At 49.2% G+C, this 25,673-nt stretch overlaps 2 protein-coding genes across 2 annotated transcripts in view; one reads left to right on the plus strand and one right to left on the minus strand.

Annotated features, from left to right (window-relative positions):
* Positions 1–25,673, minus strand: part of LOC135404684 (zinc finger protein 721-like) — a 224,785-nt gene that overhangs the window by 87,126 nt on the left and 111,986 nt on the right. The gene's annotated exons all lie outside the window — the stretch shown is intronic.
* Positions 11,583–12,518, plus strand: LOC135405482 (olfactory receptor 14J1-like). Its single transcript, XM_064640183.1, has one exon. The coding sequence runs from the start codon at positions 11,583–11,585 to the stop codon at positions 12,516–12,518; it is 936 nt and encodes a 311-aa protein (XP_064496253.1).

Consider the following 25,673-nt stretch of genomic DNA (forward strand, 5'->3'; position numbering starts at 1 on the left):
ATACTGGGAGAGACCAAGAGTGACTGGGATCATACTGGGACTGCCTGGGAGTGTACTGGGAGTGACTGGGAGCATGCTGAGGTCAGCTGGGATATACTGGGAGAGACTGGGAGTGACAGGGATCCTACTGGGAGGGACTGGAACTCTAGTGGGGTGACTGGGAGCAAGTGGGACCCTGCTGGGGGCTAATGGTTTTATCCTGGGAGTGCCAGGGAATGTCTGGGTTCATCCTGGGTGTGAGTGCCACCATACAGGGTGCCGCTGGGATCATACTGGAGTCATACTGGGAGGGACTGGGAGGGACTGGAACTGCAGTGGAGTGACTGGGAGCAACTGGGACCATGCAGGGTGGTAACTTGGATCCTACTAGGAGAGACTGGGATCATACTGGGACTGACTGGGAGCATGTTGGAGGCAACTGGGATAATATTGGCAGTGGTTGAGAGTGACTGGGACTATACTGGGAGTGACTGGAATCATAGTAGGGGTGAATGGGAGTAACTGGAACCATGGTGGGGGCAACTGGGATCCTACTGGGAGCAGCTGAGCCCCTGCTGGGGTCATACTGGGGTCATACTGGAACTGACTGCAATAATACTGGGAGTGTGTGAGAGGGACTGCAGCCATACTGGGGATGAGTGGGATCAAACTGGCTTTGTACTGGAAGTGTCTGGAAGTCACTGGTATCATACTGGTGGCAACTGTGATTGTACTGGGATCATACTGGATCAGACTAGGATCATACTGGGAGCAACTGGTTCTATGCTAGGGGCAACTGGGAGCTACTAGGATCCCACTGGGAGGAAGTGGGAGCAACTGGGACCATGCTGGGCACAACTGGGATCATAATGGGAGCAACTGGGCCCACAGTGAGGGTGGCTGGGGTCATACTGGGAGTGACTGGGAGCATTCTGAGGGCAGTTGGGACCATGTTGGTGCAACTGGGATATACTTGGAGCAAGTGGGATCACACTGGAATTGACTGGGATCATACTGGGAGGCACTAGGACCCCACTGGGGGTGACTGGGAGTGGCTGTGAGCAACTGGGATCATACTGGAAGCTACTGGGAGCAACTGGGAGTGAGTGGGACCACACTGGGGGCATCTGGGATATAGTAGGAGAGACCAGGAGTGACTGGGATCATACTGAGAATGACTGGGAGCGTACTGGGAGTGACTGGGGGGTCACTGGGGAGCATGGGAGCATGCTGGAGGCAACTGGGATATACAAGGAGTGGCTGGGAGTGACAGGGATCATACTGGGAGGGACTGGAACCCTGCTGGGGGCAACTGGGATCCTACTGGGAACAGCTGGGCCCCTACTGGGGTCCTGTTGGGGTCTTACTGGGAGTGACTACAATACTACTGAGAGTGTGTGAGAGGGACTGCAGCCATACTGGGGATGAGCGGGATCAAACTGGCTTTGTACTGGAAGTGTCTGGAAGTTACTGGGATCATACTGGGGATGACTGGACTCATACTGGGATCATACTGGGAGCAATTGGGACCATGCAGGGGGCAAATGGCATCCTCCAGGGAGTGACTGGGAGTGACTGGGGCCATACTGGACTCAGAGTGGGAGTCCCTGAGAGTGAAAGGAACCATCCTGGGGGTGGCTGGGAGCAACTGGGACCACCTTGGGGGCAACTGGGATCCTATTGGGAGTGACTGGCAGTAACTGGGATCATAGTGGGAGTGACCACCACCATACTGGAATCACAGTGGGAGTGACTGTAAGGGACCAGGATCAAACTGGGAGTGACTGGAACTACACAGGGGGGAACTGGGAGCCAGTGGGGCCAGGCTGGAAGCCAACTGGGAACATCCTTGGAGCAACTGGGATCATGCTGGAAGCAACTGGGAGTAACTGGGAGTGACAGGGTGCATGCTGGAGGCAACTGGCATAAACTGGGAGTGACTGGGATCATCTTGATGGAAACTGGAACCATCCTGGGGCAAGTGGAAGTAACCGGGTGTGACTACGAGCATGCTGAGGGCAACTGGGATATACTGGAAGTGTCTGCAACCATCCTGGGGGTGACTGGGACCACGCTGGGAGCGACTTGGACCATGCTGGGGGCAACTGGGAGGAACTGGGAGTGAATGGATCTACAGTGGGACAACTGGGATTGATTGGGACCATGCTGGGGGAAGACTGGGATCATACTTGGATTGACTGGATCTATGCTGGAGGCAACTGGGAGAAACTGGGACTATGCAGGGGGCAACTGCAATCGTACTGGGATCATAATGGGATCAGACCAGGATCATAATGGGAGCAACTGGGTCTGTGCTAGGGGCAACTAGGAGCAACTGGGATCACACTGGGAGGAACTGGGAGCTACTGGGACCCTCCTAGGGACAACTGGGATCATACTGGGAGCAACTGGGCCCACAGTGAAGGTGGCTGGGGTCATACTGGGGGTGACTGGGAGCATTCTGAGGGCAGCTGGGACCATGTTGGCACAACTCATCACTGGTTGCCAAAGTCATCACATACCTAAAATAAACCTGAAACTCTGCTTTTCAGTTAACCTGCTGGCTTGCAGTCAAATTATCAGGCAATGCAATTACAAACTACTAGAAGAGGATCAAAACTGCATTCAGCAGGTGTGTTTTGGAAAAAAAATCCTAAAATTTCCTGGTGTTGCCAATCAAAACAGCTGTTTAAATTACACTTTTATGAATCCCAAAAATCCAATGGGATTGAACAAGCTCTTGGTAGAAGACAACCTGCTGGCATATCTAAATTGTCTTTGGATTTGCTGCAACATTACAAAACAGACATTTACTTGGAACTGGCAAAATCAGCATGAAAAATCTAATCAACTAATATGGGAGTTGGTTGTTGTGAGGAAAACAAAGTTTCCTGGTCTTCAGCTGATATTGCCAAAATGACAAATTTAAGTATCAACAACAGTATCTCAGATGTATTTTGGAGCTCAAGCCACCCATCAAAGTGTTTACTGGCAACAAATGGAACACTAATCCTGATTTTCAATCAGAGAGTTTATTCATTGTTCTAACCAAACATACTTGGAGTTATATTTGGGTTTAATAGTGCTAAAAAGCCATACAGATTCTCTGCCAGTAAAATAAGGGACTGGGAAAAACACTGTGACCACTTCTCTCCCCACACCACCCAGTGGCAAACACAAGAGACCCATGTGTAGGCTTGTGTAGGTTGCACTGACAAATATTAATTAGGTATTTTACTTAGAGAGTCTCTTCACTGGGTAGCAAAATAAATCTTCTGGGAGGAAAATTCTGTGATTTTCCACAGAAATTTTTGTTGTCGGGTTCCAGTGACAATGTCTAATTAACATCCATTTATATCCCAACCATTACTGACCTTTCGCTGGACTTTGTTAACTACAGAGACAAATACTCAAGACCTCTGTGTTCTTTTTTCACCTTTTAAAATTAGTTTCCAACAGAAGGAGCTGCAAAAACATCCTACAGTTTTCTTCAAAAACTTTAAAGTCAAAAAAAGACTGAAGTTACAAGACAAATCATAAAACTTTTTCTTCATCCTCTTTTCAGGCAGGCCAAGATTACAACAGTTGTAAAGTGTTCTGCCGTGTGTTTCCTCATCATTTCTTACTTGGTCATCTTGACCTTGTTTATCTGTCTGTCTGCACACACCTTTGGCAGCAACCCTACAGCAACCCTACAGCCCAAAAGAGACAGAACACTCTTCATCAGCAGAATCCATCCCAAGAGGGAATTGCCTCCCACCCTCCCACCTTCTGTATTGGACAGAGAGACTGGTTTTCTTGCTCCTGCCCCTGCCTTGCCACAACTTGGCACGGCAGGAGTTAGCTGGTGAAATCAGAGCAGGGAAGTCCTCAGATGGCAATACTGAAACTGCCCAGGAGGATGTCAGCAGAGCCCTGCCTTACATGACATTGTGTGCAACCGCTCATGGGATGAGCTTCTACACACGGGAAACAACCACAGGCACAGGTGTACACACGTACAAAGGTACAGGGCAGTGCCCAGGGAGGCTCTTGCACAGCTTCACACTGAAATACCTGTGTGCATATACACACCTGTACAAACACTGCACCAAAACACAGCCGTGTATCCCTGCACACTGAAGGACAGCGTTCAAGGCCGGGGGAACGAGGCTCCGAGCCTTTGACTGCAGGTTTTGGGGGGTTGGAACTGGGTGATCTTCAAGGTCCCTTCCCACTCGCCCCATCCTGCGGTTCTGTGACACACATCCCTGGCCCAGGGACACCCCGCGGTGCCCCCGCCCAGCCGTGTCCCCACACACGGACACAGCCCGTGCACAGGGCCCGTCCCGCGGCCCCCCCGCCGCTCCCGCGGGGAGCAGGACGCGCTCTCCCGGCGGCGATCCCGGAGCTCCCGCCCCCGGCGCTGCCTGGCAGCGGGTGCCGGGGGCCTTCGGGGCCACTCGGGAGCGCGGCTGTTCCGCACACGGAGACGCTTTTCTCCCTCAGCACGTCCCGTGTAACAACTGCTGGGCTTGCACCGCCTGTGCCAGGGGTAGAACCATCCCCGTAAGGTCACTTGATCTGATCTGTCACAAACGCCGTGAAAACGTGGAACAAAAGCGTTCTCACAGCAGTGACTGTCCCCCTGGACTCAGCACTGGGGAGGACACACGTCAAGTTCTGCGTCCAGTTCTGGAGCCCTCAGTTTAGGAAGGACATTGAGGTGCTGCAGCAGGTCCAGAGAAGGGCAACAGAGCTGGTGAAGGATCTGCAGTGCATGTCCTGTGAGGAGCGGCTGAAGGAGCTGGGGGGGTTTAAGCTGCAGAAAAGGAGGCTCAGGGGAGACCTTGTCACTCTCTACAACCACCTTAAAGGAGGTTGTAGCCAGTGGGGATCGGCCTCTTCTCCCAGGTAACAAGTGACAGGACAACAGGACACAATCTTAAGCTGTGCCAGGGGAGGTTTTGGGTGGACATGAGGAAGAATTTCTTCACTGAAAGCGTGATTAGACGTGGGAATGGACTGCCCAGGGAGGGGGTCGAGTCACTGTCCTTGGAGGTGTTTAAGAAACAACTGGATGTGTGCCATGGTCTGGTTGACATGGTGGTGTTGGGTCATAGGTTGGACTTGATGATCTCAGAGATCTTTTCCAGCCTAATTAATTCTGTGATTCTGTGAACTGGGATACAGCCTTTTTCAGCAGGATGCTCCAAAGGGCCACAGCAGACCTCGATGATCAGGACGGGATCTACATTCGATACCGTACTGATGGAAGCCTTTTCAACCTAAGGCGACTGAAGGCCCACACTAAGACCTTAAATCATCTTGTCCAGGAGCTGCTTTATGCTGACCCCGCTGCCCTTGTTGCCCACACAGAAGCAGCTCTGCAGCGTTTAACATCCTGCTTTGCAGACGCTGCTGAGCTCTTTGGGCTGGAAGTCAGCTTAAAGAAGACAGAGGTTCTCCATCAACCTGCACCTCAGGAAGTCTTCCTTCATCCCCATATCACCATTGGCCAATCAGTGCTCAAACCAGTTCAGCAGTTTAATTACCTGGGTAGCCTCATCTCCTCGGATGGTGAGATTGACCGAGAGATAGACAACAGGTTAGCAAAGGCATAGAGAGCTTTTGGAAAGCTTCATAAAAGAGTATGGCATAATAAACACTTGAAGAAAAGTACAAAGATCAGTGTTTACAGAGCCATAGTGCTGTCCACTCTCTTATACGGATCTGAATCATGGGTCATCTACCGCCACCACCTGTGACTCCTAGAACGCTTCCATCAACGCTGCCTCTGTACAATCCTAAACATCCACTGGTCAGATGATGTGACCAACACATCTGTTCTAGAACAAGCAGCAGTCACAAGTATTGAGGCCATGTTGCTGAGAACACAGCTGCGATGGGCAGGGCACGTCTCCAGGATGAAGGACCAACCACCGCCTCCCTAAGATCTTGCTTTATGGTGAACTTGCCACCAGCTGCCGCAAGAGAGGAGCCCCAAAGAGGAGATACAAGGACTCCCTGAAACAACATCTCAGCCTTGGCCATATTGATCAACATAACTGGTCTACTCTGGCCTCCAATCGTGAGGCCTGGAGACACACCATCTATAACGCTGCTGATGCTTTTGAGAACGCAGCAGGATCACCCTCGAGGAGAAAAGACAACGCAGAAAGAATCGTGCCTTGCAGAATATGCCACCTAAGGAGTCTTTCTGCTGTGCCTTTTGCAATTGGATATGTCTGTCTCGTATTGGCCTCATAAGTCACCAGCGTGCCTGTAACAAACGTTACAGGCCTTCCTAAATCATCGTTCGCAAAGCCTCGCCATGATGATGATGAGCTGGAGCAAGATGGGGGGGGATGTGTCACTTCTCTATGACATCACATGCTCCCTGTGACACCACATCCTTCCTGTGACATCACACCTCCCCTATGACATCACATCCATCATATGATATCACATCTCTCCTGTGATATCATCCCTGTGACGTCGCATCCTCCCTGTGACATCCCAGCTCTCCTGTGACATCACATCCTTCCTGTGACATCACACCTGTCTGTGACATCACATCTCTCCTATGACGTCACATACACCATATGACATCACACCCTTCCTGTGACATCACAGCTCCCCTGTGACATCATAGCTGATGTAACATCCATCATATAACATCACATCTCTCCTGTAATACCATATCATCCCTGTGATATTACACATGCCCTGTGACATCACATCCTCCATGTGACATCACATCCTTCATGTGACATCACCACTCCCCTATGATGTCACATCCATCATATCACATCTCTCCTGTGATATCATATAATCTCTGTGACATCATATCATCTCTGTGACATCACATCCTCCCCATGACATCACAGCTCCTCTGTGACATCACATCCTCCCTGTGACATCAGAGCCGACATCACATCCATCATATGGCATCACACCTCTCATGTGATATCATATAATCCCTGTGACGTCACATCCTCCCCTGTGACATCACATTGTCCCTGCAACATCAAAACTCCCCTATGACATCACATCCTTGCTATGCAGTCACATCACCCTTATGACATTACACCTCCCTTGTGACATCACAGCTCCCCTGTGACATCACACCTAACCTGTGACATCACATCCATCCCTGTAACATCACACGTCTCTTGTGACTTCACATCCTTCCTGTGACATCACATCTGTCCTAGGATGTCACATCCATCATATGACATCACATCTCTTCTGTGATATCATATCATCCCTGTGACATCACGTCCTCTCCTCTGACATCACATCCTCTCCATGACATCACACCTCCCCTATGACATCACATCCTCCAATCTGATATCACATCCTCCCTGTGACATCACAATATCCCCTGTGACATCACATCCTTGTTGTGACATCACATCTCCCCTGACATCACATCTCCCCTATGACATCAGATTCTCCCTGTGACATCACAGCTCCTCTATGACAACACACCTTCACATCACATCACAGCCCCCTGTGACACCACAGCTGACATCTGTCCATCATATGACATCACATCCTTCCTGTGACATCACATCTTTTCTATGACATCAGATCCATCATATGACATTTCAACTCTCCTGTGATATATCATTCTTCTGACGTTACGTCCTCCCCTGTGACATCACACCTTCCCTATGACATCACACCCCCTTGTGACATCAAAGCTGACGTCACATCCATCATATGACATCACATCTCTCCTGTGAAATCATATCATCCCTGTGACATCACATCCTCCCTGGGACATCACAGCTGCCTTATGATATCACATCCCCCGTAACATCACATTCTTCCTGTGACATCACATCTCACCTATGATGTCACATTCATCATATGGCATAACATCTCATAGTGATATCACAACTCCCCATGACATCGCAGCCTCCTGTGACATCACAGCTGACGTCACACCCATCGTTTGACATCACATCCTTCTCAAGACATCACATCTCCCCTGTGACATCACATCTCCCCTAAGAGGTCACATCCATCATTTGACATCACACCTCTCCTGTGATATCATAGCATTCCTCTGACATCAAACCTGCCCCATGACATCAGATACTTCCTGTAACATCATAGCTCCCCCATGACGTCACATCCATCACATGACATCATGTCTCTCCTGTGATATCATATCATCCCTGTGACGTCACAGCTCCCCTGTGACATCACACCCTCCCCTGTGACATCACACATCTCCTGTGACATCACATCTCCCCCATGACATCACATCCATGATATGAAAACATATTCTTCCCGTGACATCACAGCTCCCCATGACATCACAGCTCCCATATGACATTACCTCCTCCCCTGTGACATCACACCTCTCCTATGACATCACATCCTCCCCGTGTAATCACATCCTTCCTATGACATCATATCTCCCCTATGACATCACATCCATCATATGACATCACATCCCTCCTGTGACATCACATTTCCTCTATGACAGCACACCTCCCCATGACATCATATGTCCCCTATGACATCAGATCTCCCCTGTGATGTCACAACCATCATATGACATCACACCTGTCTGGTGATATCATATCATCCCTATGATGTCACATTCTCCTCTGTGACATCACATCCTCCCCATGACATCACAAAAGCACCAAATTCAGCTGCAAAGGAGACCATGTGCCAAAGTCAGCAGTCCAGCTTTGATTTAACAGTAAAGAGGACGGAGAGAGAAAGAAAGAAATAGAGAGAGAGAGAGAAGAAGGAGGTGGTGGGAAGCCAGTGAGAGAGAGACAGAGATGAATTAAATGTATCACACCATGGAGATCCCTGAGGCTCCCACCGGTCCTTCTTCACCCTGCTCTGCTCGGTGGAGGGTCCCCAAGTTGTGCTTCTGGGCTATCACTTTTATACAGCCCAAGCCCCGGGTATTCAGGGGGGTAGATGCTGTTCCCACAGCTTGGGCTGGCATGTCTACAAGGACTTGCTTCCTTTCCCACACCTTGCCACGGTGGGAGTTTTGCCCAGTGTGCTTCCAGTCTGCAGGTGGGAATCTTTGTCTGGATGGGTTCCCCAGACCTGCCTTACCAGCCCTGGCTTCCTGTTGGGGCTGTCTGCTCTTTCCCACACTCTGCACAGTGCAATTCTGTCCTGGGGGCTACTTCCAAAGCTTCACCTCCCTTTAGGCCTTGGAATTAAAGGCCTTCCTGTTTGCCACCAGTGCTTATGGGTTGTGGCGCCTTATGGGATTTTCCTGCTTTGACAGTGTTTTGAGACAGTTCATTGTGCCCTTCAAGTCCTTCCATGTGCACACACACACACCACTCTCAGCAGTGTCTGGCCCTCCAAAGAACACAAGCCCTGATGATTTGTAGCTCCCACTCCAGTGGTTGGTACTTGGACCTCCCTCCATACCCAGAGCTCAGAGCTCCCTTGTGCCAGAAAGTGTAAAGAGATTGTGCCTCATTCTGCCAACACAGCCCTTGGAAAAAAGTGTCCCTCTGTGTTTCCTGGGATAAGAGCACTCTATTGTCATCTCCCAAAACCTTGGAGAGGTCCCAGAGATCTCCCAGGAAGGAATTTGGGGCCTCAAGCACATGACCCGTATATAGAGGCTGAGGACTCAGGGGTCAGTGGTGTGAAGATTGAGGACAGTAGAGGAGTAGCCTGAGAGGTCTTGAAGGGGGGTGTCAGAGCTGGTGGAGCTTTTCTTCCTGTCAGAAAACAGCCTAAGAAAGAACTAGTGCCACCAAGGGCAGCTGGGGTGGCTTAGACTGGTGACAAGAAGTCAGAAATTTCCCTCCAAGGTCACTGTTGTGGTGCAATATGTCACAAAGAAGGAGTCTGGATGAGCCCAAGGCTTTGTGTGTGCAGGAAGAGCCAGGGAGGACGCAGAGATGTCAGTGCAGGAAGGTGCCAGCCAGGTGGGGCAGCCGGGGGGATGACGACAGCCTGCAGGGAAAGGGGCAGGGCATGGACACCGTAGGACAGCCTGGGCTGGAGAGGAGACAGGGAGGGGGAGAAGCTGAAAGGCCCTGACACAGTCACCTTCTGCAGGCCTTTGGCCAGGGCTGCTGTCTGTGCCCCTGATGCCAGGAGGAGGGGAGTGGCCCTTGCAGCCCTGGGGCCTCATGGCCTCCTTGTCCCTGCTCAGCAGCCTGGCAGGTGCCACCCCATGGTCCTGCCCTTGGCATTGCACATCCCACATCCCAGTGCCCCAGGAAGAGCCCTGAGGAATAAGGCAGGGACAGGGACTGGGGGTCAGGCCTTGGTCCTTTGGATTAAGGAAACAAGTAAAGGTTTATTCAGCATCAGAGCCACCTTTCCCTCGCTTGTCCATCCTTGTCATCACTGTCTGCAGTTTTCTGCTCTAACTGGAACCTGGGGACATGTTCTCAGTTGTGTCCCTCAGTGAGACTCTTTAGCACTACAAGAACCTTTAGTGTTTCAATCTCACTTTGACTTCTTGAGAAGTTGTTTGAACGTCCTCTCAGGGACTGAGTCTCATGTAAACAACGCCAAACCCCCCTGAGGGTCATGAAATGCCTGAGGCTGTTGCTGTGCTGCTGAGCTGGGCTGGGCTCCTGGCACACAGGGAGCTCCTGGCAAGCAAGAAGAGCTTCAAAGAGACAGCTCTGCTGGTGAGCAGCTCCTCTGCACAGCCCAGCAGGGCTGAGGGCCCTGCCTGCAGCACCAAGGGCAGGGGAGTGAGACAGAGAGAAGTTAAAGGCTGTCAGACGTAGAATGATGCTGAGACCTCACTGGGGGAGAATTTTTAACAGATCTTGGCACAGGAAGTCTGTTCATGCAGGGCAATGGGACTGCAGCTTTTGGAGGCATCTGGGAAAGCTGGCACTGCCCATCAACTACTGATTCTCTAAGTGCAACTCGAGAGTATCTGGAGTGCAGAGGAGGAGGACATGCTCAGAGCTTCAGCTCCCACTCAGAATATTTCCAAGATAAAGATTTTTATAAGGTTAAAGAAATTTCCTGAGATTGTGCTTCCAGTTTCCTACTCTTGAGGAATGGGAGGAATAAATCATTAAGAAAGTATTAATTTTGAGAGGTCCCTGAGACATATGAACTGTGAGTGCTCAGTAGGTCTGTCTGAGCTTCCTAATGTGCTTTCAGCCACTGCTCTGCCTGTGGGCAGCACCAGCATCACCTCTGCTAGACCCATCGGGACTGGTCTGAGATGTCCTTTTTGCACTTGCAAACGGAATATGACCCCTACCAGTGCAGCCTGTGGTGCTGGGGAAGGAGCTGAGTCTGCTTAAATCAAATGCCATCATAAGGACACTTGGCTGTCTCCCTGAGGTTTCCTTCCAAGTTGTGAATTTCCCTCCAGGTTGGAAACCTGTCCCTTAACATCTCCTTGTTATGTGAAACCCCTGTACAGAAGCACAGTGCTGCTAAAACAGTGAAAATGCTGTTGAGTAGGGACCCAGCACTGGAGCTGAAGGAAGATCTCCTAGGAAATCAAAAGACTGTCTGTGTGTGCCCTGGGGAGTATCTGTAGAATACAGCTTTGACTTTGTTTAGCTAAGTCCACGCTAACTGGCCTCTTACTGTCTTCTTCTCCTGTGTTGGAAACAAACACCCAGAGGCAGCAAATGTCCAACAGCAGCTCCATGGCCCAGTTCCTGCTCCTGGCATTCTCAGACAGGCGGGAGCTGCAGCTCCTGCACTTCTGGCTCTTCCTGGCCATCTCCCTGGCTGCCCTCCTGGCCAATGGCCTCATCCTCAGCGCCGTAGCCTGTGACCACCACCTGCACACCCCCATGGGCTTCTTCCTGCTCAACCTCTCCCTCACAGACCTGGGCTGCATCTGCACCACTGTCCCCAAAGCCATGCACAATTCCCTCTGGGACACCAGGACCATCTCCTACATGGGATGTGCTGTACAGGCCTTTTTCTTTTATTTCTTCCTCTCAGCAGAGTTTTCCCTCCTCACCATCATGTGCTACGACCGCTACGTTGCCATCTGCAAACCCCTGCACTACGGGACCCTCCTGGGCAGCAGAGCTTGTGCCCACATGGCAGCAGCTGCCTGGGCCACTGCCTTTCTCAATGCTCTGCTGCACACAGCCAATACATTTTCCCTGCCCCTGTGCCAGGGCAATGCCCTGGGCCAGTTCTTCTGTGAAATCCCACACATCCTCAAGCTCTCCTGCTCTCACTCAGGCTACCTCAGGGAACTTGGGCTTATTGTGTTTAGTGTCTGTTTAATGTTTGGTTGTTTCGTTTTCATTGTTTTCTCCTATGTGCAGATCTTCAGGGCTGTGCTGAGGATCCCCTCTCAGCAGGGACGGCACAAAGCCTTTTCCACGTGCCTCCCTCACCTGGCCGTGGTCTCCCTGTTTGTCAGCACTGGCGCATTTTCCGACCTGAAGCCTCCCTCCATCTCCTCCCCATCTCTGGATCTGGCCCTGTCAGTTCTGTACTCAGTGGTTCCTCCAGCACTGAACCCCCTCATCTACAGCCTGAGGAACCAGGAGCTCAAGGATGCCGTAAGGAAAATGATGACTGTGTTTTTTGAGAAGCAATAAACTTCGTCTTTTCTTCTGCAGAACACTCATTGTGTAACTTATTTTGGGCCTGGCCTGCCTTCTAAAGCTTTTCGTAGTGGTGGTGGGTTTTCCTTTTTTGTTCATCTGTTAATATTAACAACACTGAAATTTTATTCTTCATCCCATATAATTCACTCTCTACCCCTTTTTTTTCACCCACAAAATATAGAAATCAGAAATCATGCTTTGTGTGCATTTAAACAAAATAAAAGCTTGTGCAGCAAAATATTTGTCAAACATCCTCCCTGTGTTAGTTTGTACATGAGGAATCACAATCTCTGAGTGTAAGAAAGGACACAAATTCTTTTTTCCAGATTCTTCCTCCAACACCTCCCCTGAAGCTGGAGGGCATTTCCATGTTTGCAGATGTGGAGGGGAAAAGAGTCCCAGCACTGCCAGGGAGCCCCAGAACTGGGTCTGTTCAGAGCTGCTCTCGTTGCACTCCCACCCTCTCCTTTCCTGTCCGTGCCCAAGGCCTGAGTGCTCTGGCAGCTCAGTCACTGTCCTGCTGTGGGTCAGGCCTGTGAGCACAGGCAGGGACAGGCCCTGGGCACTGCTGGGACAGGGCTGGGCTCCACAACAGCAGTTCCAGCAGCAAAGGGGTTCCCCTCCAGCCCCTTCCTGAAGGCTGAGGTCTTTTCCCAACATTGGTATCGAGAAGAAGTCCAAGGAATAAACTCTCCAAAGTCTTGTTGCTTTGCTTGTTTCTCCATGGAGACAGTGCAGTGAGGTCAGGGACCCACTGGGACTGCAGGGACTGAGGGCTGGGTCAGATGTTGTGTGTTGGTGGCCGATGGCCAATGGAGATGACAAATGATCTCCAAGTCACCTGCCTGGGGCTCTACAGCTTGTGAGGGCTCTGATGGCAGGTGAGGACTTGTCTGTAGGAACTCAGGAAGTGCAGGAGAGCACAGAGGATCTGCAGGGACAGCCCGTCCCATCCAGTCAGCAGGGAATGGAGCCCTGGAGCAGAATCCTGCCCAGGGTGGAGTCACCAGAGATCAAGTGCTAAATCTGCCTGTGCACTGGTAAAGGAGAGTTCTGCAACCCCAGGGGACGCAGCAGGAACAGAGAAAGGACTCTGGCCAGTGACTCGTCTCACCTGCCCAGCCTTGTTCTTGGCTACTGAGCCTTCCAGGACTATGGCAGAGGGTGGAGAGGAGTGATCCCCATCCTGCTGGGTCTGCTCCCCACCCTGACCAGCATGGCCAGTGCAGGGTCAGCCCAGGGTGCCACAGCCCCTCCCTGTGCAGAGCAGCACCTCCAGCTCAGGGCCCTGCAGGGATCCCAGGCTGGGATCTGCAACTGGCCAAGGCAGCCTGGACACACTGACCTGGGCAAAGGGATGTCTCTGGAGAAGAGCAAGGGAGCATTTCTGGGCCTGCAGAGAGGAATCCCTGACACAGAGAAACCTCTTTCTGTAGCCCCCCTGGGGACAGGCTGCTCTGTCCCTGGGCCAGGACTCTGGGCTGGGCTGGGCAGAGGGGCTGGCACTGAGGGGCACAGTCAGGCTGTGCTGAGCATCTCCTGGAGGTGACACCAGGGCTCCTGCAGTTTCCCTGACCTCCATTTCCTCCTGCCACGCTGAGTGTCCAGCCCCTGAGCTGATGGGGATGCTGAGACTCCTCTCTGTGCCCCAGGAGCTGCTGTGCCCTTCAGAGGGGCTGGGGCTGTGGGGGGAGTGCTCAGAGCTCTGCAGCACCCTGGGCTGGGCACTGCTGTGGGGCCAGACCAGACTGGGCTGCTCCACCAGTTGACCTCTATAATGAAATCACTTCTAATTTTCTCCTGAAGAACCACGAGAATATGTGTTGTGTCCTGAGCACTAAACTGGAACTGTGGGATAATAGAAACGGTTTGGTGTCAGGGATATTGAGAAGGCTGGACAGTGTCACTGGGAGACCTCTCCCAAACACTTGCAAAGGCCAGAGCCATCCCAGAGCTTCCTGGGGCCTTGGGAAAGGCAGGCATGGAAGCAGTCTGCAAACAGGGCAGCAAGGAGGGTTGGGAGAGTTCCAGACTGCTCAGGCTCAGCAGGGAAGGGGATAGGGCAAGTCCTCCTGCAGCCATTCCCAGGCATGGGAAGGACAAGGCAGGGATTGCAGAACCCCTGTGGGAGGCAAAAGAAGGGGATGTTGTGTGCCCAGATTTCATCAAGGCCCTTGACATGGTCTCCTGTGGTCTCCTTATGGCCAGACTGGTGAGAGCTGGACTGAAGACGTGGAAGATATGGTAGGTGGGAAGTTGGCTGAATGAAGAGTGTCAAATAAAATCCATGGTACAAAGTCCTCTTGGCAGCAACTTCCTGATGAAATCCCTCAGTGGTCAGCCCTTGAACACCACTAGAGAACATCTTTATTATCTCTCTGTACAATGGGACAAAATGCATTTTCAAGTTCATTGTGGTTGATGCCAAATTTCAGGGAGCCCTTGAGCAACCTGCCCTGGTTTAAAGACACATTTTGGGGCAGGAATTCCAATAAAATGAATTCACTTCCATTTTATTCCCCACCAGCACAAGGAGACAAAATACAAGGAGGTATAATTGAGAAAATAAGAGCTTACTGACAAGAAATACAGCAGCAAAACCAGCAATACCAACAGAACAGTTCAAAGCAACAGCAGAGAGAGAAATTGCCTACTCTCTCTCCCCCTGTCCCAAATCCCTTTTGTAAATGGATAAAAACAGGGATCAACATGTTTCCCTTCTCCCTTTTCCCCCAGAATGAACAAAGAACAAAAAAAAAAAAAAACTATGGGAAAAGAGGGGGCAAAGCAAAATCTGGAAAATTCTATGGTCTAAGATAAGCTGTGCTGCCCAAGAACACGTTGACTCCAGAGGTGTCCAAGCGGGGCAGAGCCGGCGACTCCGGTCCGTGCGGCGGCGGGGGGGAGGCAGCGGCTCTGCTTGATTCCATGGAGTTCTGGGGAGGCACAGTGGGCCCTTGGTTTCAGGAGGTTCTGAGATGTCTCTGGGTTCCTTTTGTTCAAAGAGACCCCGCATGTCACAGTGGTCTCTTGGTTCCATGAGATTCCACAGTGTCTCTGCATTCCTTTGGTTCCATGAGGCCCTGCAGTGTCACGGCGCCACTTGATTCCGGGACATTACAAAGAATCAGAATGGCCCCTTGATTTAAGGCCAACTGCACATGGGGCTGCCTTAGGTGGAGTGTGGGCACCCAGACAAGGGAGTTGTCACCCCCCTGGGCTCAGCCCTGGGGTCACCACATCTGGACTGGTCTGTCTGTCTGTGAGGTTCCCCATTCTGGAGGAATGAGGAAGAACAGGAGAGGGTCTAGAGGAGATCTGACAGGATGGAGCCTTTCTCTGTATTGGAAATAGAATGAAATCTCCACAAAAAGTAGCATTGAAAGTTCAGACTGAAGGTGAGGAAAAAGAAATGTCACTCAACGGGGACCCTTGTGCTGAAAGAGGTGACCCAGAGGGAGTCAGGATCAGCCCATGGCTTTGTGTTCCAGGGAACAGCCAGAGCTGGTGCAGAGACATCAGGGAGGGTCTAGAAATGCTGCTGGGAGGGGGTGGGAAAGCAGGAGGGGTGTGTGCAGCCTGCAAGGCCAGAGCAGCAGCAGGGCCAGGGCAGGACAGCCTGCAGGAGAGATGGCCAAGGGCTCTGGCAGGGCTGCAAGGCCCAAAGGCACCCAGGCCTTTGTCCCCTTGCCTCTGGCAGCTGCCTCTGCCACTCAGGCCACCACAAGCAACTTGCCTGGCAGGTTCTGCCCTTGGTTTCTGCCTCGCCCCTCCCTCAGGAGCCTGGCAGGGGTTGCCCAGTTTTGGGCCTTTGTTGTTCCTCCCCCTCCCATCCCAGTGCCCCCCAAACAGCCCTGAGCCAGCCGGGAGGGACAGGATCTGCTGGGCCAGGGCCTGGGGCTCAGGCCTTGGCCTTTGTGCTCCACAAAACCAAGGCAGGCTTTGCTCAGCATTGCAGGGGCCTGCCCAGAGCCTTTGTCTGCCTGCACTCCTGGCCTCCAAGGAGCTGCTCCAAGGAGTCCCTGGGGAGGCTTTGTCAGTGCCTGCCCTCAGTGGGGCCCAGCAATGCTTCAAGGCACTTGGACTTTGGCTTCTGACTTCTTGAGCAGCTGCTTCAATCTTCTCTCAGTACCTCAGGATCATGGGCTGGGCTGCAAACACACCGTGGGGCTCATTAAATTCCAGAAATCCCTCAGGATCTCTTTGTCTTCCTTTAATTGTCTTCAAGGCAATTTCAAAACAAGTCTTCCAAGTTTGTACTTTTTTTGTTTTAATTCAATTATAGATATATTTTAGTTCAGAGAAGAGGTGATAGAGGTGTTCTCCAGGTGATCTTGATGCTGAGTGTCTCCTCAGGAGACCACACTGACCCTGGATGATCAACCTTGCTCCTCACCCCCCAGCCTCACCAGTTCTGACATGGCCCATCTTGGACTGACAGCTGATGCAACTCCAAACACACTGTGGACCCATTAAAACACTGAAAAACAAATTATTTTCATTTCTTTAATTGTCTTCAAGTCTTCAAGACTTCTAGAGCTAATTGGAGTTGTTTTGTAGTTTAGCTAATGAAGAAGATTTTAAAGTGGACATCATGAAAAATACATTTTTTTTGATGAAAGAGAATTATTTACACAGAGACTTGGGATGCAAGAGGGTCAGGGCAGGAAGGATTTGGATCCAAAGACAAGGGGGCAAAAGACATTAGTAGCATTTAATCATTGACCAATTGAACAGTTATCAGGTGATTCAATAGCATGTGCTGCAATTTTAACAGTGACTGAATTATAGATTCACAAGAACAACATTCCCACCACAGTCAATTCACACCCGCACCCAGGCAGAGATGTGTGGACACATCAGTAGCTGGGGGTGGAAAGGTCCCTCTCTCAAATTCTCCTTGTTGTCAGGGAAACACTCCCCCAAATCCCTTTGTGTTTTCCACTAGACCAGGGTCACAGCTGGAGGAGTGTTTGTTGAGGGGCGTCAGAATTGTCCTGGGCATTAGCGAGGGTCTTTGGAGTGTTGGAAACTGGAGGGTTCCCGAGCTGGGAGAGGCTTCCAGAGGTGTCCCAGTGAGAGGGAGGTGCTGGGGAGCTGCCAGGGCCTCCCTCAGCCCCGCTGGTTGTGGGCTCACAAGGGGACTGGCTTTAGTTATCTGCTGAATTTCCATCCTGGTGTCAGGAATGACTGGGGTTTCCACAGTATTTGGAAATTCCATCCGAACAGTTCCATTTTGGTTATGATTCAGGCAGGGAATATTCCAAGGTTTTCAGGGGATGACTCCTTATCCTGTGTTCCCCATCTCTTACACCCATCCCAGTCAGCTGGATGGTTTATTGACAATGTGTCCCGAGGGGCGGCACCTCCGATGCCATAGAAACCCCTCCCCTGGATTAGGAAACCTTTGGAATTCAGGAGGTGTTCCAGTGGAGCATGAAAATGAACAGCAATTTTCCTAAAGCCCAGACCCCAGCAGAACAAAGCCAGGCCCCCTCAGTGTCAGAGCAAAGGTTCCCCATCCCTGTGTCCCTGTGGCCGCTGAGGCGGCAGCGCAGGCCCGAGGCGGTGCCGGGTCCCGGTGCAGCCGGGGCAGAGCGGCGGCTGCGCGAGCGGCAACCCCGGCGGTGAGTGCGGCAGCCCCGTGGGAGCGGCGGCTCCGGGCACAGACGCCGGCGGCAGCCGCTGTGGCTCCTGGAACCGAGTGGCCACTGGGACACTGCAGGGCCTCCTGGAGTCCAGGGGCCGGTGGGACACTGGGGAGCCTCTTGGAGCCAAGGGAACCCTGGGATGTTTTGGAACATCATGGAATCAAGGAGCCATTGTGACACTGCAGGGCCTCGAGGAACCAAAGGAACCCTCAGAGTTTTTGCAACCTCATGGAATCAAGGGTCTGTTTCTGGCAGGATGCTCTGCTTGGATAATACCTAAAAAATGGTCAGAGAATGCAAACAATGTAAGGTCTCTGTAGTGAGTTACTGCTGGTGTCGAGGTGCTGTTTTTAATGTTGAATTATGCTAAACCCAAAATGGTTCCTGAAACTTCAAACACACATCCTGCTTTCTGAAGCAGGATTTGACAGATAAGCTGCTCCCTGGCCTGCAAATATGTCTGGCAGTCAAACCCTTGGTAACTATAAAAGCCCCGTCCAACTGTCATGGGGCAGATTCTTCCCCAGACTTCCTTGACATGTGTGGAGCTTCTGCCATGAAGCAGGGACAGTTCTTCATGGTCACTGCCCAGGGGTTAAGTGAAAGAGAGAGAACTACCCCCTGTCCTTGTGGGTTGAGTTACCTCAATCTCTGCTTCAGGATTGTTTCTTTTTGCTGGCTTTGATCCAATTGCTTTAATAGAGTTACTTTGATAGACTCCACTGTCCTATCTTACACTATACTGCTAGAGGTTTTTGCCTTTTATAATTTGAAGTAAATAATTCTCTTTAAGGTCTTTCATCTGTTCACTTGTCTGATCAATTTTTTGTTCATTTGTCATAATAAATCATTGTTTTTATAGAAATATTTCTGATTTGCCATCACTAAAACTTGCAGGACAAAGTGATTAAATCACATCTCTATAATTCCTTCAATTGAAACCAAAATCTGAGCCTGAGACTGGATCCAGCCACAGGCAGGCTCCTCTCTGAGAAGGAATTTAGAAAGCAAGGGGGTCCTTTGTGCACCTCATAGCTCAAAAAGTTTAGCACAGAATCCCCCTGCACACACACAAACACACAGGCATGGGAATCTACACACACACTCCTGTTCATCCCTACACAGACATAACCCAGACAGACTCGCAGGGGAACTCCACACACCATTCCCACATCACAACATGAGAACGGTTAGAAAAACATAAAATATGTACACCAACCATCACTGCACTGCAGCATTCACAGGATGTGACACCTGTGTCCACTTTTGAAATGTTACAGCCATTCTACACAACCTTTATTTCCTGTCAGCTGAGTATTCTATCAGCTGCATTCTAAGATGAAACTCCAGGCAGATGAACAGCTGAACTTGTTCCACATTTAAACGCTGTTGCACATTTTTAAATGGAGAAAGGGAAACTGCTAAGTGTTCAGATGAATGAAACACAGTGAGCCACAAAAGGCAAAAGTACATAGTGTGCAGCAGCTTCCTGGAGTTACAGATCTGCTCAATTTTTTATGTTTGGCATTCAGAGACCATGTTTAAATTTATTAAACTACTCTTGTTCTGCCCCCTCACCCCTTTTTTGGAGTGTTTCAATTGCCTTTCCTTCTTCCAACAGCTGTGACAACTGTTAAAACAATCAGTAAAATTAAGTCCCCTCTATAATCCCTTAGTCAACGTTACATTTTAATCAGAGGTTGAGGAAGATTTCCTGTTACAAGTGCACTGATTCATTTAAAATTATTAAACTGACACATATGTCAAAATGAGCAGAAACATTTATTGCATCTGTTAGCTCATTCACTATTAGTAATTATTAGTGCTATTGTTATTGCTGAAAGAGCAAAAATTCAAGAGTGCAGCTGGCTTTAAGTTATTGCATTCTTTAACATGTTCTCCCTTAAAATCAAAGCATACCTAGTGATGGTCAGACAGATGTCTCTGCACTCTCAAAATGTTCAGACAATTTTTAGCTTGAATCCTCTCTACCCTCATCCATAACACAAGAACTGCAGAAACTACAATACCTATTTCCTATGTCCTTATGCTCACATGTGCATATGCCTGTCACAATATGTAGTCAAATCACAATTACTATGGATATTAATTATGTGTCAAACTCTGGGGTTTATTAATTGAGACAGGGAAGCAGATATGTTTCTGAATGTTAGTTCTTTCTCTGTGTCCATTCAATCCCATACATTCAATCTCAAGCCCTGCACTCACACAATATACTGGGAGTGTTTTAAGATGGCTTTTAATTGAGCCAAAGAGGAAGAAAAAAATTAGTTCAAACCTTGCACCAGAACCAAAAAGACATGTGCCCCAATTTCACTGAAATGCATCTACTCTAAGAGGCTTATCTAAACTAATCATTCAAATTAGCTGTAAGAAGGTACATTCAAGACAGCTCCTTTGGGGAGGTTGGGGGGGACAAAGCATTCACAAAAAAAAACCCAAAAAACACCAAAAAAAGCCCAACCTAACACTCAACTTATCATCTCTTTATATATTTTATAAAAAACGTGCCACTGTAGTAAAAGCTGTAGAAACTGCATTCTTATATTTCTGAAGCTATCTTGCACTATACACAGCGCGCTGATCTATAAACCATATCTGAAAGGGGACCCTCCTCTGTTTATTTTCTGTTATTTACCCCGGAACATCACAGTGGGTTTTCCCTGCGCCCCCTTCCCAAACTGTGCTCCCCCCAGCCAGGCTGTTTGCTACTTCCCGTCTCATTTCAGCACCGTGGGATCGCCACCATTCCCTTTTCCTGCCTGGCTCAATTCCCCCCATCCCTGCGCTGTGCAGGCAGTGAGGACAGCGAGTGGGCAGCTCCCTCTAGCACACTGTCACCTCCCGAGCAGCCTCTGCGCCGCTGCGGCCGGGGCGACGCGGTCCCTGCTCTTCCTGGCGGTGCAGGGAGAGCGGCTCCGGCAGGCAAAGTTCTCCCGAGTCCATGTGCACCCAGCCTTGGAACAAAGCCTTGGAAATCTTTTCTCCATACACGGGATGACTGGAACCATCACTTACATCAGGGTTATCTCTATGTGCTGTCTTTATGTCATCTGATATCTAATGCATGGGTTTTAAAACAACAGATGAAAGGGGTTGCACTTTTTAAAGGTGCAAGGAACACTCAATTCAACCCTCCCAGTTGAATCAATAACACTCCAATAAATACCCACATCAGAAAAGCATCTCTTTTAAGTCCTGAAAACCAGAAAAGGGACTTTCCGCATGGGTGTCCTGTCATCCAGAACTAGAAGGGAAGAATTCAATAGAATAAAGAAGTCTATAAGTGTTCTGTCCAAGATCAAGGTGAGATTCTCTCTCTTCTAACATTTCACTGACCTAGGAAGCAAGAATTTGGCACAGAATTAATACCAGAGAAAAATGAGACCAGTGAAAGATCCTGAGCTCAGGAGAACCTGACTGTGCTGGGGAATCAGAGCTTTCCCCCTGGGAAATGAACTGCTCTGAAAGAGTGGGAAGAAACCAGGAACAAAGGCTGAGTTCAAATACTCCAGAGTAAACAACTCCTTCCTCACCAAAAGGTCTGAGCTACCCTTAACTCATCTCTAGACATCCATGGAAATAAAAGAGCCTGACCTTGAACCCAAGGGAAACAAAGAGAAATTCCATGGCTTTAGCTGGAGCAAGGTTGGGAGCCTTGACATCACGTGATCCCCGTGACATCACAGTTCCCATGTGACATCACACCTCCCATATGACATCACAACCATCACATGACATCACATCTCCCCTATGACATCACACCTCCCCTGTGACACCAGAGCTGACATCTGATCCATCATATGACATCACATCTCTCCTGTGATATCATATCATTCCTGTGACATCCCATCCTCCCCGTGACATCATATCTCCCCTATGATGTCACCTCCTCCCCTGTGACATCACATCCTTCCTGTGACATCATATCTCTCCTGTAATATCATATCAACCCTGCCCTGTGATATCACATCCTCCCTGTGACATCACAGCTCCCCTGTGACATCACATCATCTCAGTGACATCACATCCTTCCTGTGACATCACATCTCCCCTATGACATCACATCCTTCCTGTGACATCACAGCTCCCCTGTGGCATCACATCTCCCATATGACATCACATCCATCATATAACATCACACCTCTCCTGTGATCTCATATCATCCCTGTGACGTCAAGTCCTCCCCGTGACATCACAGTTCCCTCTGACATCACCCCTCCACTGTGACATCACATCTGCCCTATGGTGTCACATCCATCATATGACATCACACCTCTCCCGTGATATCATATAATCCCTGTGTCGTCCTGTCCTCCTGTGACATCACATTGTCCCTGTGGCATCACATCTCCCCTATGACATCACACCTCCCTGTGGGAAAGGACTGGATGGTAGGCCTTGAATTTGAGCAGTTGCAGCTCTGAAGTTGCAGAGGAATGTAAACAACTCTAAGGAAATATTTACTGCAATGCCAGACAGAACAAACGTAATGCAGCCGAGACCAAAGGTCACCAATCAAAATGTGTGTAGTGTCACCAATGAAAGTATGCACAGTGTCTTCTGTGTTACCAATGAAAGTATCTACAGTGTTTTATGTTTGAGACTTTTAACCAATTCTGTTGTAGCACGATAGTATACAAAGACTATAAAAGAAACATTTGAGAGCAATAAAGTAGCCATGTGCCTTTCCCTGCTATCTGAGTGCATTCTTGGCCGTCGTCAATTGGTGAACCCCGATGTGATTTATTGTGCAGAAGATTTACTGCAAGGAGAATTCCCTGCATAAGACTGCAGACCTTAGAGTGGTGATAGAGAAGATTTATTGCAGAAGATTTGCTGCAGACCTTAGAGCGGTAGGGAGGGGATTTATTGCCATGGATCTGAGAGCAGTGACTGTGGACCTCAGAGCAGTGAGGATGGAAGCCCAATGTAGCATTTGTCGGCGGACCTTAGAGCTAAAAAGTAAGTCAAGACCTACAGACACCTGGAAAGAAGGTGAGCCATTCAGGAATAAATAATGGAAGCACAGATATCCATGGAGGAGGAATTTGTTGGCATAGTGCTAACAGAGATACTAGAGAAGCACAGTGTGAAATATCAGAAATGTGTGCTCTACACCTTATATAGTTGGTGTAAAAGAAATGGGGTAGATGCTCAGTCAGCATTTGGTACAGACATTTGGGACTCTGCAGGGAGAGTGCTTTTTAATGCAGCCACTGAGTCTCTTAAGCAGGCTGCCAGCATCCTGAAACTGTGGCGAACTGTCTTTAAAACTTCAAAAGATCATGCTTCTAAAAAATCACCACCCTTCAAGCCAGAAAATAAAGAAAAACCTAGCAAATCACCCTCAGAGACAGCAAAAGGAGAAAGGCCACCCCTCCTCGCCGCTGATAGGAGACTTTTCGGCCATGCAGTCGCCCTGCTGGAAGGGGTAGCACATCGCTGCCCAGCGTGCACTGCACCGATCGAACAGTGCGAGTTCCAATCGTGGCCGCTGCCACCCCGCGCGGAGTTGTGGTGCAGACGAACACCAGAGAGCCACTCCGGCTGCTGGAGAATCCTAAGGGCGTGGCGGAGCAGAGCCGGCAGCGCCGCACGGGTAGGGCCGGAGTGCCCGGGAGCCGGCGAGAGGACAGCCCGGCAGCAGCAATGCAAGAAAAACCAGGAACGGAGCAGCCCCAGAGGGAAACAAGAACAGAGCAACCCCGGAAAAGTGCCTCTTCTCGTTGACAGGAGAGGCATGCTAGCAAAGAAAGTGGCTAGTCCCCCCATAGGCCCCAGCTCGCATCATGCCTGCAATCTTTTAATAGACTGCTAACTTCATAGCATGATGGTTGGCTTAAGTTGTTTGAATGTTTTGTCTAACTTGTGCATTGCTTTACTGAATGCCCTCGTTGAGTGAATTTTGATCACGCCCTGGATATTTTTCTTCATGCTCTTCATGCTCTTGGGTTCTTCACAGCACACAAGCCTTGGCCATTTAACACAAGCAGTGACAGTGCCTGGTGCCTGATTGTATTGCACTACCTGCTTTGTCCTACGTGATTCTCTACAGCCTTTTATTAGTAACTGACAGCCAACCACTTCGTGCTATAGAACCTAAATTCCTCTCATAGAGCCAAATTACAAAAATTCTGAAATTTGAAATTCTTTTGTGAAAATTGTTTAATAGTCCAGGCTCTACTTTGCAGAAATTCTACAAGTTCATTCTGTGCTCTGGACCCGTGAGATTGAGCACTCCTATTCATCTGTTCCAACTTGGAGACTAAGTCTACATTCAAAAGTAGGATGCTGACCCCCTGTATGCTGACTGCAAAGAGATTATGATTACTTACAGCCACAGCATAGCATGCAAGTGACCCTGGCTGACCCAATGATGCAGGAACAGCTGGAGCCTATTCCGTTCTCTTCACTAAAGATGGATATGATTACAAAGAGATTATTGTCTACGCTTTTACTATTAGTCCTTTGTTGTGGATATTTTATGTTGTTTTCTTTGTTTTTCATCAATATGCTGCTTAACTTGTTCAACAATGGCCTGGTCCAACCACAGACCATGCGGTGGGAATGTATTTGTGCTGAACTGGATGATGCAAGCGCTGATAGACGGGAACTTTGTCCCTGACACAATCATCTTGTATAACTTGAGATTAATTGGTATTTTGAATCTAGTTGACAACCCTCCAAAAACATTTGACAGAAACAGTGAAAAAGAAGATGATGTTAAGACAGACCCCCGAGATACAGCACGCCATAGGCAACTTATATAAAAACCTGTCCTTACACAGGACACTAAGCTCAAAGTCAACAAAGCAAGGCTTTTTATTCATGTAACAACTAACCTAACAGTTTAATTTCAGTACAAAAGAAAAAAAAAACAAAAAAAAGAGGAAGGGGAGGGAGTGAGGAAACACAGGTTCATGAGATGGTCCTACTAACTGTTTTTTTGAAGTTTTTTATTTAAACAGCCAAAATTGTTTTAAGATGCATACATGAAAGTGGTGGAGAAGTAGAGCTTTTGAAGTTTTTGTAGTAACTACTGACAAGTTCTCTTTGAAGTCCAAAAGCCCATTAGCATAGAAAAGTGTGTGTTTTGCTTTAAAAATAGAAGGAGTATATATTTACCTTTAAACTATAAGAATGTTTGTATGTATTTGGGTTTTGAATTGAACGTGAAGCAGAAATATGTTTATGTTTTCCAAGTTATACTTTCAAAAAAACAAGAAATACATAATTAGATCTTACTCACCTGAGGGCAAAACAGAAGAATGATAATTTTTCAGCTCACACCCAGAAAACACAGTAAAATACAATTCAAAAGTATGTTTGTGTGAGAGCATGAAGTGATGGCCATCACGCATGAAAGTTGTGTGAATGTATGCATGTGAATGTATGAATATATGATTATGAATATATTCTGGTTTTGCTCACAAATGCATAAACTATATTACCTCACATATGCATAAGCACC

Source organism: Pseudopipra pipra, chromosome W (genome assembly GCF_036250125.1).
Source record: "Pseudopipra pipra isolate bDixPip1 chromosome W, bDixPip1.hap1, whole genome shotgun sequence".
Taxonomy (NCBI): Eukaryota; Metazoa; Chordata; class Aves; order Passeriformes; family Pipridae; genus Pseudopipra; species Pseudopipra pipra.